General features: G+C 40.0%; 1 protein-coding gene across 1 annotated transcript; it reads right to left on the reverse strand.

Annotated features, from left to right (window-relative positions):
• Positions 1–961: 961 nt before the first annotated feature.
• Positions 962–2,745, reverse strand: LOC128789974 (C-C chemokine receptor type 4-like). The gene has a single exon (XM_053946349.1). It carries the CDS (start codon positions 2,743–2,745, stop codon positions 1,669–1,671), a length of 1,077 nt encoding a protein of 358 aa, XP_053802324.1. The 3' UTR covers positions 962–1,668.
• Positions 2,746–15,674: the final 12,929 nt, after the last annotated feature.

The raw sequence follows: 15,674 nt of genomic DNA on the forward strand, positions 1-15,674 counted from the left end.
AGGTTTTGAGTAGTAAAACTTTATAGTCTTTTTCTTGAAAATAAGGGCTCCTTCTTACTTCAAGTAATGTCTTCCACAGCTATTATTATTATCTGCATTAATGCAGATCCTTGCTTGTCGTCCTCAGCAAACTGCAAATGGTAGTGCATTCCCAAAATTATGATGGATACATGTGTGTGTGAGAGTTAAGTGTACTGCATTTTATTTTCAGTCTCGTGTCATGAGAGAGGTCACATGGAGATGAGCTTCCACTTATGTCTCTCATTTAGAGTGATGAGTACAATGGCACTACAATATTTTTACATTTCTTCTTCAGCCCTTTCCTGATGCATTTTAATGCCTAGTTTGCAGCCTTGGCTGAATGCTGAGCAGACACTTTATTATTAACAGTGTAAGAAAATAATTCATCTGGTTTATAGTAAGTAATCTGAATTGTTGTTGTCCAGCAAAAAGACACACCAGAAATATCTTCTAATACATATTTTTCAACTTTTGTCTGCCACCACATACTGATTTTTTGCCTCTTTTAAAATCATTTTTGTGCCAAAATCTAAACCCTGCTGTGTGAGTTTCCTTCCTGTTACAGATTTCTGATGAATTAATATCCTGTGAGTGGCTACTGGGAAATCACACAGTTTGCATTTTGCTGTTATCAAATGCACGGATTCTATGTGTGGTTTCTAAGTTATGACAGACCCTTTTTACACAATCTCTGTTTTTACTTTCTTTTGTTTTGCCAGATACATCTCCAATGAATGAAAATTGATTTTTGGGGTTAAGTACTTTTGGAAGAAAGGACATTCATTTTAAAATACATACTTTTAACCAAGATGCTTCAAATTTATTCATGCATGCTGGAAAATAAGTTTTTTTAAACACTTTTATTCAAAAATATTTTATTCAAAACATTTTCTGTTAGTTAAAATACAAAACATTTTATTTTATTCAAAAAATTTCCTATGTTAGTTAAAATACAGAATTGCTATCCTGAATTACAGTGATAAAGTAATTCAAAATGCTTTATATATACACCTACATGTAGGCATATATGTCAACCTGAGAGAAAACACAGCTACAATGAAAAGTAATGGCTTTGCTTTGTGTCTTTGTGCACATAGAGAATATATTTTGTGCTGTTTCTTAATGATATGGGGTATATCATCCCCCCTGAAACAAAACATTTAAATGTAGCAGGTACTGCTAATAGCTGACTAAGAATCATGGGTGAACATGTCCTACACAGATCAACTGCAGAATAAAAAAGTATGATTACAATCTTCCTTCATGAATACATGAATATGTTTTCCAAGTGCATGTGCTGATGACAAGGTACTGTCTCACCTTTGCTCCTCCATGCAGGCCAATGTCTTGATGGTGGTGAAAAAGAAGCCATGCAGTGCAGTGCTTTGCACAGAGCTGAGCAGTGATTTGTAATCACAGCAGAGAAACCTTGCATGTCCATCCTCCATGTTCCACATTTGGGAGACCTTCTGTCGTAATACTCAGAAAATCTAGAGGCACAAATAAAACTGAAGCAAGTAATTATCTGGCACTAGCTTATTGTTAAATGTGTCTGCATTTGCTTAGCTTTTCAAAGTTCCTGCTTTTCAAAGTTCCTGCTGTTGTCAGTTTGCTTGCTGCTGAGTTCAGTGGCTGGTCTGAAATGTGTTACAACGCATCTTGGTCCCCTGTAGACTGTGTGTGGAATGAACTGGTAGATTCAGTGTGGTAGGTGATGTGAACTCCACACCACTTGCAGAAATACCCTGGTAACTGCCAGTTCTTAAAGAGCATCTTCAGGTACTTCTTAAATTTCTCCCCCATGAAGAAGTAGATGACTGGGTTGAGGCAACAGTGAAAAAGGCTGAGGATTTCTGTTACCTGGAAAGCGTAGTCCAGACTCCTGCTCACTTGACAGTCTTTAATGACTCCCATAAATTCCAGCAGTTGTAAGAAAATAACAATGTTGTAGGGGGTCCAAAAAAAGAAAAACACAATCATGACAACAAAAATCATCTTCACAGCCTTATTCTTTTTGTCATTTCTACAGTGAATTAATGTTTTAATGATCATGGAGTAGCAAAATGTCATAATTATAAAAGGGATTAGGAGCCCTAAAATGTTGACTTCCAAAGTGGAAAAAAGCTTCCATGTTGTGAAATTGCCTGGAAATCTCAGCTTGCAGGTAGTAAAATTATGTTCATTAAAAGACTCTCTAAATACAAGCTCGGGGACTGAGGCTGAAAGAGCTACTAGCCACACAACAAGGCTAGTAATCAAGCCATGGAAGGTGGTCCTTGCTTTCAAGGAAAGCACTGCACGAACAATTGCCAGGTATCTGTCTATGCTCATGAGCATAATAAAAAATATCCCACTGTAAAACCCAACCAGGTAGATCCATGAAATGATTTTACACCAGGGAGTTCCAAAAACCCATTGGTCTACTGTGAAATAAGACCAGAATGGCAAGGATAAAACAAAGAGCAAATCTGAGATGGCGAGGTTTAGCAGGTACACATCAGTCATGCTCTTCAGCCTCTTGTATTTGAAGAGGACCACGATGACCAGAATGTTTCCAGCGAGCCCGACCAGGAATACCAGGGAATACAGAACAGGTAGGAAGGAGGCTGCAAACCTTCTGACGCCTTCTTTACTGCATAGTTTTGGAGCATCGTAATAACTATCATAATAGTCATAAAAGGTTGAGAGTTCGACTTCAAGGGACTCTGTACTTGAAGAACTCATGTTTTATCCCCCAGTTCTAAGAAGGGAAGAATATAAAAATGTCAGTGACTTTCAGTGCGTCAAGACCACATGGTTACTCCACAAATCTGAATCACGAGTGACAGCTCGGGACATGACTCGCTGCAGGTTCTCAGACATTATGTAAGCATTATAGGATGGATGCACGTGCATGCTTGAACAAGGTACTGTCCTTAGCATGCATGTGCTTAGTCCTTGCAGTACTGTGCAACTTGCACATCAAGCACAAAGGGACGTTCAAATGGATGACAGGAAAGCAAATGGGAGTGACAGATGTGGGCCAAAGCTGGCAAATCAGAGAGGGTTAAGTTCCATGCAGAGCAAAGTAAAAAGCAAACTCATTGTTCATAGCAGTTCAGAATTTCACTCACTCACCTCTCCTATCAGGCATATGTCACCCACCATAGGAAGACAGTGATAGACATGCATCAGACTTTTCTTATGACATTACATTTACTGAAAGCTGTCATGAGCTTTCAATAAGGGCTTCTTTTCAGTGGCTGAATGAAATAACAGGAATGAATAACAGGAATTTGTCATCTTCATATGTATATTCTTTTCTAATAGGCAGATACAGAGTTTTAAGTGATATAAGTTGGACACAGGGAAAATATCTTGCTGACTTATGAGTCTGTGTGTTGTTCACATCACAGCATCATTCTTTTAGCCTAACATACCAGAAATTTAAGTCTGAGTTCTGTTCTTACTTGTGTGTGTTATTCACATTACAAGTGGCATTTTTTTAGTCTAATATATCAGAACTCTAAGCCTGAGCTATGTTCTTCCCCTTCGTCTTCATTTTATGAATGGGAAGCAGAAGAGAAATGAGTTTCTTAGTTTTACTTGACTTAGCCCTGTGTGTTGCTGCTACATACCAGCAAACATTGATTATCACTAATCTGAGACCTACTGTGTGTGGTCCCAAGCATGACACCTTTCCAGCCTACAGTTCTGTTCCATTCTACACGGAGAGGAATTTAATCTGATTGACAAGGCACAAGGACAGAACCATTTGACACCAGTGGTGTAGAAATGACAGCTGCACCTAACTGCAAGTGCACCCAGACACACCTGAATTTAATCTGGGTTCAGCATAATATATTTGAATACTTAAAAACATACACTCACAGAATACACCCACTTCTGATGATGCAAGAATTCTTAAAACTGCTTAGAAAAATTACCTAAGCAACTACAAAAAGTAAATGAAAAAGCATTACATTCACACATACCATGGGTGTACATGATACATAAATGTTTGAGCAATTGCATTTTATGAATTTTACCTTTTCTCCTCCTTTCCTCTCAGATGATGTGAAGAATCTTCTTTGCTCTAACGGTGCAGAATCTCTAGCTTCTCTTCAGGTAGCTCTGCCAGGGAGGTGCCACCCACACAGCAATATTCACCAGATGTAAAAAGCAGATATCACTAGGTAGCTGTGTCTCTTAGCGGAAGCTTCGACTTCCTTAGACTTGTATCACAAGTAGTTCTCTCCTCAGTGCTCGTCAGAGATAGTCCCTTTAAGTCAGAAATAGAATTAAACACATCTTATAATGTTTAAAAAAACCCCACAGTTTCCACTGGGAGACTGATTACTGAGTTAATGCATTTTCATCTCATCCAACAATCTTTCAAACTGAAGTCACTAAGCATAGATGTCACTCAGCTCTCATTTAACTGAAACCTTGTTCTTTTCTTAATCTCAGAAAAAAAAAAATCAAAGAATCCTCTGTAGAAAGCAGAGAGGAGGCAGGTGCTTGGTGGGTGTGTGGGAAGTGTGTTTCTAGTCCTTCTCTGACAGATAACTAATTTTGCAAGTTGCATTATGTAATTGCAGAAGAGAAAAGCTGTATAGTAATGTTTTATCTATTTGAGACAGATCTTATAAGCTCTCATAGACAAACATTATACCCTTGATAGATCAGCTACCTCAAGTGGCATAAAAGTAGCAGTATGGCTCCTGTGACAGTGTTGGAAACAAAAAAGTTTTAATAAAAGGCAAAATAAAAAAACTCTTTACAGGTTCTTGCTCTTGCTAAAACACTTCACAAAAAGCGATTTACTTCTTTTGTTCTCTTCTTTTCTAGTGAATTGCTTAGGTAGGACTTTTTGGCTTCTGTCCAATTGGCTATCCTTAAGTTTGAGGTGAAGTCTCCAAGGTCCTATGAGGTGTCTTTTAACCAAATTGAGGAGAGAAACTTCTGGGCTTTTGTCTTTTTTAAGGAGACAAAGGGTAACTTGTTTACTCCGTCAACAGGGGGCTCATTCCTACAGTATAGATAATGCAGGGAAGGGTCCTTTTAATCACTATTGCTTGATCTTCCTAAATCTTACTTATCTTACTAAAAATAGAAATGAAGGCATGTTAATTCACACTACCTTTTTGCTTGATGTTTTCTGTTTGCAGGTTTTATATACAGCAAATCTACCTCCTACCACTGCCCAGGGCAAAATGTAACAGTGGTCAGAATACCGAATAAGAAGTAGGATGTGCGCGTGTGTGTGGGCTAAGGTCAGAGCATGCAAAGTGCTGAGGTTTACCAAGGCTCTCTGTCACACCAGGAAGCTCAGCAGCTTCTATGAATTTCTCTTGAGAGTGAGATGGGCCTTATTTGTCTTTTGGGGGATCCTGAGAAGGGAGAAGAGAGCACAAAGGATGTATGGTAGTCAAGCGGGATGGTTGTGAGTCCTGCCAGCAGAACGGCTGTGCTGGCAGCTGGCAGGTGCTGGTCTCCTCTGTTTCCCAGAATAGGCCAGCAAAGCAAAAGTACAAGCCATTTCTCAACAGGGGAGACTGCTTTCTTGTGATCAGCAGAACCTGAAAATACACAATGAGAAGCAGAAACAAGAAATCTACAGGTGGTAGTGAGAGTAGGAAGAATCAGACATCTCTGTCCACAAGAGATTATATGTTTTCTTGTTTGCTCTCTGGTGATATTTCAGACATAGGTATAGCTTTTGTTCAGTTATGCCATTTGCTGCTATCTCATCTGCTATCTCTGACACTGTTACACTGCCCAATAACTTCTATTTGGCTGAAAAGTTTGATGTGAATATGATGTGAAAAGCCTGAAGCATGAGATGCAGGATCTACTGGTTTCAGGTTTTGCCAGAATAAAGCAATTGTATGGGAAGGACCTTGTCAGTCATCTTTCACAAGCTGCATCTGTTGATTTTTAAATTGGTCTCTGGGAGATGTTCCTCCTGTGCATGTTATTGCTCTGCAGATCACTTATATTTTCTCTTCAGTTTGCTAGCAGTCCTTAAAGTCTGATGTGTACATCAGATAAGTAGACAATACTGTTGTACTCATTTCATCAGCTCTGCTCACAGAAACCAGAAGCTGTTCCTCTTGCTGTTCTTTTGCCTCTGTTAGGACGTCTTTAATCTCTTCTTTGACATGTTGTTGTCAATCTGAAACAATCTGTGGCACTAGAGCCACAAGTTCAGCTCTTCAGCCACAATAACTATGACAGAAAATCTTTCTTTGAGTACATGCTTTTCAGGAAAAAAAACCACCTCTTGCTCTTTACAATGCACTCTTGGGCACTGACGTTTCTTCATTCTGGCTGTAAATTTTTTCTCCTCAGTAAACCACCATGCATCTGCATGCTTGTCTTGCCCCACTCATTATTTTCAGCTCTATCAAACTAGATATCTTCTTTGAATTTCATCAGTGATGATTTTTCTTGATTTCCAGATGGAGAGGTGAATAGAACTGAATCCAGATATTAAATCTCTTTGACCTTGTAAGAACTCTATTAGGAATGATTTCCCATCAGCAGCAACATTTTGCAAGAGGCATTGACCGTCATCAGCAGTCTTTCAAGACCTGTCCTTAGCACACAGGCTGCACTTCAGATATGCTTCTAATCTTTTGGGCATACTGTCAGTAGAGAAAAGGTCTGCAGCCATGTGAATTCCAGTTTAGAATGATCCATATGGCACTAGTTTGAAGAAATCACCTACCTGGTACAGTGCTTTTTGCCCAGTCCTTCTTTGGAAGGCTTTGAGTAGCAAATGCACCTGCCATAATACCAACTCATTTCATGCTAAATTGCCAGATGGGAAGGGCTGCCTTTGTAAGGAAACTGAGCAAGAACGTTTCTGCAGAAAGAGGAATGCTCAGCCACAAAAAGAGAAAAATGGTTGCAGTTACAGATGCTGAAAACTTATGATGTGTGAACTCCAGAAAATTAAGATTAAAAGATATATATACCAGTTCGTGAAAATCAAGAGGATGTGAATGAATCCTGAAATACCTTCTGATGGCTTTCCAATGAACAGAGTCCCTGGGAGAGCCTGCGAGGAAAACTGGAGAGAAAACAGGAAAAAATAATAAATCTCTGAGCAAATGAGACAATGCAGAAAATAGAGGAAAGGTATTGTGAGTGCAGGTCCTGCAATTGCTTGGAGAGAAAGAAGAGTGGAAAGGACTGAGTCTCCAGCAGGGGAGCTCTGAGGTCCCTTGTAACACATGGCAGCCTGTCTTTTTCAGATGCTTTTTGGAGAACCTGGCAGAGATTAAGAAAAGGAGAATGGCAGGAGATAGAAGATTATGGGGAAAAGGGAAAGCGTTCTCAGTGATGTTTCTGTAAAACTAAATGTTTTGCAGGGGAAGAGAAGAAGTCATTTTACCTCTTTACTAAATGGTATCAGCATATGTGACACTGACCAAATAAATCATAGGGTGGATCAAACCTCAATGGCCTGACTCGAAGGAGATTAACCTTTTATATTGGTTGGTGTGGGGGGGGCACATTAAGTGCAACAGGAAGGAACTTAATAAAAGCAAAATGTGGAACAACCCATACCATAAAAACTTTGCTTTTCACCAAAATATTATTTCAGCCCCTCCCATCTTTTATGGGAAGTCTCATCATTAATTTGCCATTTTATAGGAGGCATAGGAGTTTTGCCCAAGGAAGAACTGGAGACAGACATTAACCTAACCCACTAACTACATACTTACCACTGATATGCCAGTGCACCATCCATTCTGTCTGATCTTAGTGCTGGCCAGGGACAGATTATTCAGACAAGTCCTCTTTCAGAAGAGGCTGGCCCACAAGAGAAGCAGATGACAGTAAATAAAAAGGGATTACTAATGCAAGAATTAGTATTATGATTGATTGTGTGGATCCAGGCTGCCAAAGTCACAGATGGACAAACATTTAGCTTTCTCATCAAACCATTCTCTCCATCAGGTACCCAGCTCCTTTGTGTGTTGTCTGGCTTTGTGGGGTTCTTCTTTTGCATTTCAGGGGAATTTGGATCACAGTGTGCACATCTGTAGCTCCCATTCTTCCTTGCTAGTAAAGTGTTTGTGCTACCAGTTCATTGTACAGTTCCTTTCTTTGTAACTTCTTAATTTATTCCAAATTTCCTGCAGCAAAACAGAGCCATCTGAGAGAGAACTTAAAAAAGGAAGTGAATAATTTCCTCATTTTAGAGACAACCACTGTTATTGTTTCTCAGGTGATTCACTCACAATTTATTTCAATATTTTTGAATGCATGAATTCCCTTTGGCTAAGATACCTGTTTTTGCTGACAAGGAAATTATTTAAGCCAAAAACATCTTTTCCTTGTTCAGTGTTAAGCTGCAATTCCCCTCATTTTTTTCTTTCAGTGGACCAGCCCTGTGCATTCTACTGTTTCTATCCACTGGTGATTCTGTAAATGGTGTCAGTCATCCTTTTCCTCAGCCTAATTTGCTTTCTACATGCTGTGCTTGCAAAGCTGCTATAGACAGAACTCCTCATTTAAAAAAAGAACTGAAACTTCTTACCTCAAACATGACAGAAATAGTCATTTTGTATGCTGAATTTTACTTAAAATAAAAATCACTGATGCAAAAAACATCACCTTTAGGGGTGATGAGTTTATTCTTCTTAAATGTGAAATAGCACAGCAGGGAGCTTTCTTTGTCATGTTCAGTGATCTGTTAAATGTCACGAAACAGTTTCTACAGGTAGGTAAGAAGTCTGGACTGTTTCCACTCTGAGGAGCAGTTGATACCTGAGATTGATTTTTTTTTTTTTTTTTTTTTCTAAATGTCCCAGCCATCCATCACCTAAGCATCACTATGAGGTCCTCTTAAAGGCTGGTCTAAAAAAAGCAAGGCAGTAGTGAAAGCAGAAGTGTTCTCAGGCCACTTTTGTGTTTATTGTGATGAGTTTAGATACAAAGGAAGGATGACAGTGTGGTGTAAAGGCTTTGTGTTCTGTGTGCTTTGTATTCGTGCCCCCAAGTCTCAGACTCTTCAGTTGCTGGTAGCCTTTAAAAGCTTATTAAATGACTGGCCTTATCCTAAACATCTACATCTTCAAAGTCTCTCCTGCCATATTCCTTCCCTGGCAGGTTTAATGTAAAGGAGGCTAGTTAAAAAACAAAAGTATTTGAAGACGATCAAGAGTGAGAAAGAACTAATACTTGATCTTGCCGGTTACTAATCTTTCCATGTTTGCTAAGGCCCAGGCACTCTCTTATCCCATGGAAAAGCTGTTTCACTGCAAGGCCTGTTCAAGACAATCTGTAAAGCCAACTTATACAGTATTCAGTTCACTTTTAGTAGCAAGGGAAACCACTCAGGACACCAAAATAAAACTGTGACAGGCACAACAAAAGGTTTTCATTGGAGCATCTCTGTCATCTTTGTGATTCATAGGATATTCTGATGTGCTTTGTGAATTGTTGGTGAAACTGCCTGTAGTTAATTTTACATCCACAGACTTCCATTTGCTCACAAGCAAATAATTAAACCTCGGAGAAATTGATGTTTCTTCCATCAGCACAATGTAGTGACTAATTTTTTCTTACTTTTCATAAACATATTTTTACACTCCGTACTTGCTCATCAGTGACTCCACTTGCTTGACTGGGGTGCCCTGCTTTAACCATGAATGACTTTCAGGTCCAATGGCGTTTAATAATGCCACCTTCTGGTGGAAATGCAAAGAAAGCACTGACACTAAGGATGGGCAGAAGGAATGATGGAGCGAGCTTAGGGCAGAGGGTCCTGTGTGAGCAAGGGTGATTACAGGGATAGTGAGAGGTTGTGGTGGCTCTGGAAATATTTGGCTCCAGGTGCTGTTAGCCTTGTGCAAAAAGATATATGCCGCTGTCTACAGTTGCACATTCTGAATCTGACTTGAACTGTAAATCCTGGCCTGGGCAATCTGCATTGCTTTTATTGTAACTTGAATTTTGTCCATCCCTTCACTGTAGCCTCCTGAAACCTGAACTACCAGGAGGATCTGGAGAGCAAGGTTCAGCAATGGGACCAAGAAAAAGGAACTGAACAAGAGACCAAGTGAGGGCGAGCCTTAATGATTCAAATGAGGGCCTCCTTGGGGAAAAAAAATCAAAACCAAAACAAAACAAACCACAAAAAAACCCCAAAAAACAAAAACAAAACAACAAACCAAAACACAAAGCAAAACAAAAAATACAAGCAAAAGAACAAACAACCAAAAAAGAAAAAAGTTGATCACGATATGAGGACGCCTATTTTCTAAGACAGGAATCCAAGGGGGAGGGGGACTACAATAAAGCAGAGACTCACTGCAGAGGGGCTCTGAAGCCACTTAGGGATTATGACCTGGTAAATTTTAGTCAGCTCTAATACTGCCATTCCCAAAACAGGCAAACCCAGCTTTGACCCTCCTCAGACACAATCCTTCCAGGGCAAAGAAGATGTGAGGTGAAGGTCCTTCATCTGTACCAGAAGACCTAGCATGACATCCCTAAGAAGTGCTGAAGAAGCAAATCCCAGGCATGCTTACCCAGGTCCCCAAGCCTGGCTGGTTACAGGCCATTAGCACTACTGGTTCCATTTTCCTGTGGGGAATGCTCCCGTTGCCTTGTGCTCCAGCTATGGCCAAACTGGGATCTATGGACTTGATCTATGTTGCTCAGCAATTGCCTGGGGTGAAATGGGTGGCAAACAGCTGTGGACAAAGGTGGTTCAACAACCTGCTCCGGGTGCGTTTCAGATTTACCATTTCCTTCTGGTTCGCTCCTACGTGGTCGGAGACTGGGAAAATAATTGAAGCAGCAGCTCAGGGTTTCAAGCAGCTCTTACCTGTAAGGAACCGTCCTGCTCCGGGGCGCAGGAGGCTCCTCATGGGAACAGTAGCTCGTGTCTGACACCAGGGGGAACTGTCTTGTCACAGGAGCCATCGCCGCTCTGCTTCTTCAGCTTTGTCGGTGACCTCCGACGTGCCCTGCAGGTAGGGGTCACTGCCATCTCTGCTGACATTTCTATGCTTCTCGGTGGCGCTGGCTTTAATTTTAATGTACCAAATTGATTGGCTAAACGTGAACTCTTCCTGGGAGAAATGCAGCTTCTCAGTTGCCTGCATTATCCTGACATATTGGACCTATGTGTTGTGGGACTGTTGTGCTGTAGCTGGATATGGGGCAGAGACAAATGCATGTAATTTATCAGGGACTTAAAATCTGAGTGAGGTGGGAAACAGACTGTTCCAATGATAGCTGAAGTTGGAAAGTGGATTATATCCCCTATATAGTGCCAGAGTCCTTGCTCGCATTCTCTATCCCACTCACCAACCTCTGCCTTCAGTGATACAGAGTTCATGTGCTCCTTCCTGCTGATTGAAATACCATGGTTAGAAATGTGGTAAATGCAAATTGCTATTCAAAAGCAGAACATTTTACTAGTGTCCAATGGGACGTATTTCACAGTATTTCTTTAGGAAGAGGAACGGAAAATGCAATATATTAACATTTTTTATTGCATATTAGTGAAACAAGCAAAATCAGACAGGAACAGTTGGTGGATTTTTTTTTTTCTTTTTTTCCATTTTGAAAATAATGTGTTAACCCTGGCCCTGTAAAACACACATCTTGAGGTTTGGGTGTGTATGGTGAAAACCAAGCTCTTACAGTGGCTACCACGTAAATTAGGAAGTTCTGCTTACAAGTGGCAGCAGAATGATTGCTAACTTTAACAGAAACTATATGTATGTGGTTAAGTGTTAGAAACCAATTTTTAATAGTTAGAAATAGTTTTCAATTTTTTGCTTTGATTACTGAACTTCAATTTCAAAATAATAACTCTGGATGACACAGATTTTCATTAGAGTTTCAGGTGTCCTATAGAGTAAAGAAACTGAAGTGCAAACAGTAAAACTTTGAGCAGGACTAGGTATGTTCTTAATACAGAAAATATTTCATTCAGTGGCTATTTTAGAAATGATGTGTTAATGGCCTTTGGCAAATATGCACCATGCTTGGGCTATAACTACAGAGGAAAGACATTCCCAGATGGGACCTGAAAAAGCAACAGTGGGTAGAGATAGTGCAACTTCAGATTTTCTTTGAAAATTTCTCACATGTTTTTAGTAATAGCAGGACTTGAGATCTGTATGGATCAGACTTGTTCCTTCGTTGTCCTGCTAAGACAAGGGCCTTACATCACTCACAAGATCTCAGTCAGGGACCTCACAAAGGTTATAGAGACAAAACAGAAATGACAGAACTTAACTTAACCCATTAACAGTTTCTCTGTGAAGAATGCCATTAAAACATCAGACTACCCTGGGCCAGTACTTCAAATCCACTCCCACCAGATGCTGAATCCAAAGGAAATATGTGGGTAGTGACTGATCCTTCTGATGCCAGTGTTGGAAATGTCAGCTTTCACTGCTGAGCAGTTTCCTAGGCCAATGTGATGCTTTAACGGGCTGCACTTCGAAGCTTTTTGTACTAGTTCTTTGTTTAAAAAACCCCAAGAATCAAAAAAAAAAAAAAAAAAAAGAAAAAAAAAAAAAAAAGAAAGAAGAAGAAATGTAAATCCTATTGTTTTGGAACTGTGTTGTAATATTTGAATGAGATGCATTCACAGTGGCACCTAAAAAAATACTCATGTCCATGTATCTCACTGCAAGCAGTTCAGCTAAATATAGATCTTGTTCATTCTGGTTTTAAGTAGAACATGAAATATAGTCATGAACCTGTCAAGGACATTTGGATTCAGGTTTTACTAGTTCCTCAAACTTAACCCAGCTGGGAAAAGATTTATAGTAAGTGTCAGTGTGATTCTCAAACAGGAAAAAAAAGTTGATAATAATGAAAAATTAGGATGCAAAGATAGTTCATCAACCTCAAAACTCCAAAGCCCAACACCCATCCTGCAAACCCAGAGATTTCCTCACCTTCTTTTTGCACAACTAAGTACTATTCAATGGATAGATACAACAAGTGTGTGTGCATTTCCATGTGTAAATTGTGACCTGCTAAGTAAGCAAGAGTCTGTCCTTAATTTATAGCAGATGAAAAGATTTTATCCCATTATGAGGGAGTGGTTTACTTTCTCATGGGTAATGGGTAGGAACTGAATGTTGCTGGTCCTCAGGGATGTTTTATCCAGTCTAAGGATGAATCTATCATTAGTGCTGTACACAGAAAAGCTTTGCAGGTTGTAAACTAACCAGGCAGTTAGAAAACACCAGTTTCCTGCAGCAGAGGTTTTGAAAAAGGCTTTAAAAAAAGGCTACAATTAACTGAAAGTCCAGTTCTTAAAGAGACATCAATGGGCTTTTCTGTCAGGCTTGAATGGTACAGTGCAGCAAAGGGCAGCAATGCCTGTCTCAGCTTGCAGCTGAACCCACACCTGCTAAAGTTTGCTACTTGCTGCTCTCAGAGCACAGCTATGTCCCGTGGAGGCCAAAGTTTTTAAAGAAGAATTACAAGAATACTCTTCCTGTTAATACAAACAAAATTAAAATGGTGATTTTGGCTTTCACTTGGCTTTTCAAAGATTTACTGCTGCTCCTATGAGGAGGACCCTGCATAAATCAGCAGTTTGTGGTGGAGCCAAATGCCTAGAAACCCCCTGAAGTTTTTAATCTCATCCAGATGCTCACATATTGAGCAACAAAACCATGAAAGTAAATGGCAAACACAATAACTTGCAAATACATGGCATACAACTCGACAATGTTATGCTGGCAATCCTCGGAAGTATTTCATTGCACTGCGTGGCAGAGAAGACAGGAGTGCAGGATTTCAGGAGGGGCCCTTGACTTACAAGTGAAGGTTTTTTGCAGCTTGCAGAGGACCCAGGGCTGTCGAGGCAGTCTGACTCATAGTAGCAAGTCTGCCCTGCCAGAGGGAGATGCATCTGGAAGGAGAGGGTTGCACTGTGCTGGTGATAGGTAGGATTGCTGGGGAATCACTGGGTCAAAGCAGCAAAATCCTCTGCTTTCCTGGAGAGCTGGCATCAAGCTCTGGGTTTCCACCTTTCATTCTGAAGACAGCACATGGATCATATTTAAAGATGTCTTTTCCTTTTCCCACTCCATAACTCACCATTGTCTGAAAAATCAAAGGGAAGTTAAATAAACCAAGCGTGATTGCATTGCTCAGTTTGGCAATCCACCGTCTTTAGGCTGACTTCAGGCTGATAACTTCTTGTTTAGTCTCAGAGCCTTCCTCTTTCTTTCTGCACATCTTGGCATTTCTTTAAAAAACATTGTAAAAATACCATTTCTTAAAATAACACTTTCTTGGGGAGAGTGACAAACAAAGTTGCCTTATATCACTTGATTAGGCAGACTGAATTTTGAGAAAATAATTTAATTTCAAGTGACACTCATGCTACATTTAATTTTAGATAACAAGTCTGGAGTCTGGAAGTCTACTTATAATTGAAAATTACAGAATTGAGCATAGAGAATATATTTCCACCAAATAGAAAGAGAAAATGTGGTTTGGTTGTTTTTGATTTTTTTTTTTTTTTTGTTTTTTTTTTTTTTTTTTTTTTTTTTTTTTTTTACTGTAGATTGTGATGAATGTTCAGTAGCAAAAAATGGAATATTTGGGTAATTATGGGAAAATTGCTCAACAGACACACTCTCCTCCACAATTTCTAAGAAACAAAGTGATACTAAGGTCCACAGAGAAAGGCCCTACTCTTCTCCCTGACAATCTGAAACAACTTTTTTGTGTTAGTTCAAAAGTGAGAGTGTTTCTTCAGATTTGACATATTACCAGTTCCACCAGAGTACTACAGAAATAGGGCTCCACTGTCATTGACTTGTTTTGCAAGACTGGTCCTTGATTTTTTTTTTGTAAGGTGATCTCAGCTTCATTATTGGCAACAGTCCTTTTTCCACTCACTTAACTCTAATCCACAGTGCTAACAAATTCTCATTTGCTTTTGCAGCAGATGATGACAGGGATGCCCAGGTAAAGGACTCAGTTGTCTGATGGACATTTTGTATCCCCAGTGCATTGTTACTGCATGAGTAACAAGGATAGTTGGAGGCTGTGCCGTGCACATGGGAAATGTGTCCTCTGGGACACATTAAGTCTGGGTACAACTGCAGTTTTCTCTGGGCAAATCAGCTGTGGTGGGATAGGCCCCAAAGCTTGAGGAACGTTGTGTTAAGCAGCATGGGCAAGTGATTATTTTGTCCCCAGAGCCATTGTCTGTGATAGTGTAGTCATGGTTGGTGTTTACAACATGTGGCAAGCAGGGCATGGGTGAGAGGCAGGGACTTACCATGCTCAGATTGATCATGTTGTATTTGGACCAAGCACAGGGATATCCAAACGCACACTTCTAGTTCCCATTGTTCCAGTGAGTGCTGATGTCCATTGCTCAGAGCCCTTGGGGATGTGCTCTGTGAAGGGCTCCACTGAGCTCTGGCATTTGGCTGAGGCCAAGCCCATGGAAATTGGGAGATACACCCACTGGCATATCTCTAATCCTAAAGGATGGACTAGAGATCCTTGCTCTGATTATTGCATGCTATAAACACAGAGTGAACAGGGGACACTAAACACATGTTCAGAAATAACTCCTTTTTTTAAAAAAACAGTGGGAATTTTATTACATATGAAAGCACAGTTAAAACATTTGTTGCAATCAATAACCACAA

This window comes from Vidua chalybeata, chromosome 1, assembly GCF_026979565.1.
Source record: "Vidua chalybeata isolate OUT-0048 chromosome 1, bVidCha1 merged haplotype, whole genome shotgun sequence".
Classification (NCBI taxonomy): domain Eukaryota; kingdom Metazoa; phylum Chordata; class Aves; order Passeriformes; family Viduidae; genus Vidua; species Vidua chalybeata.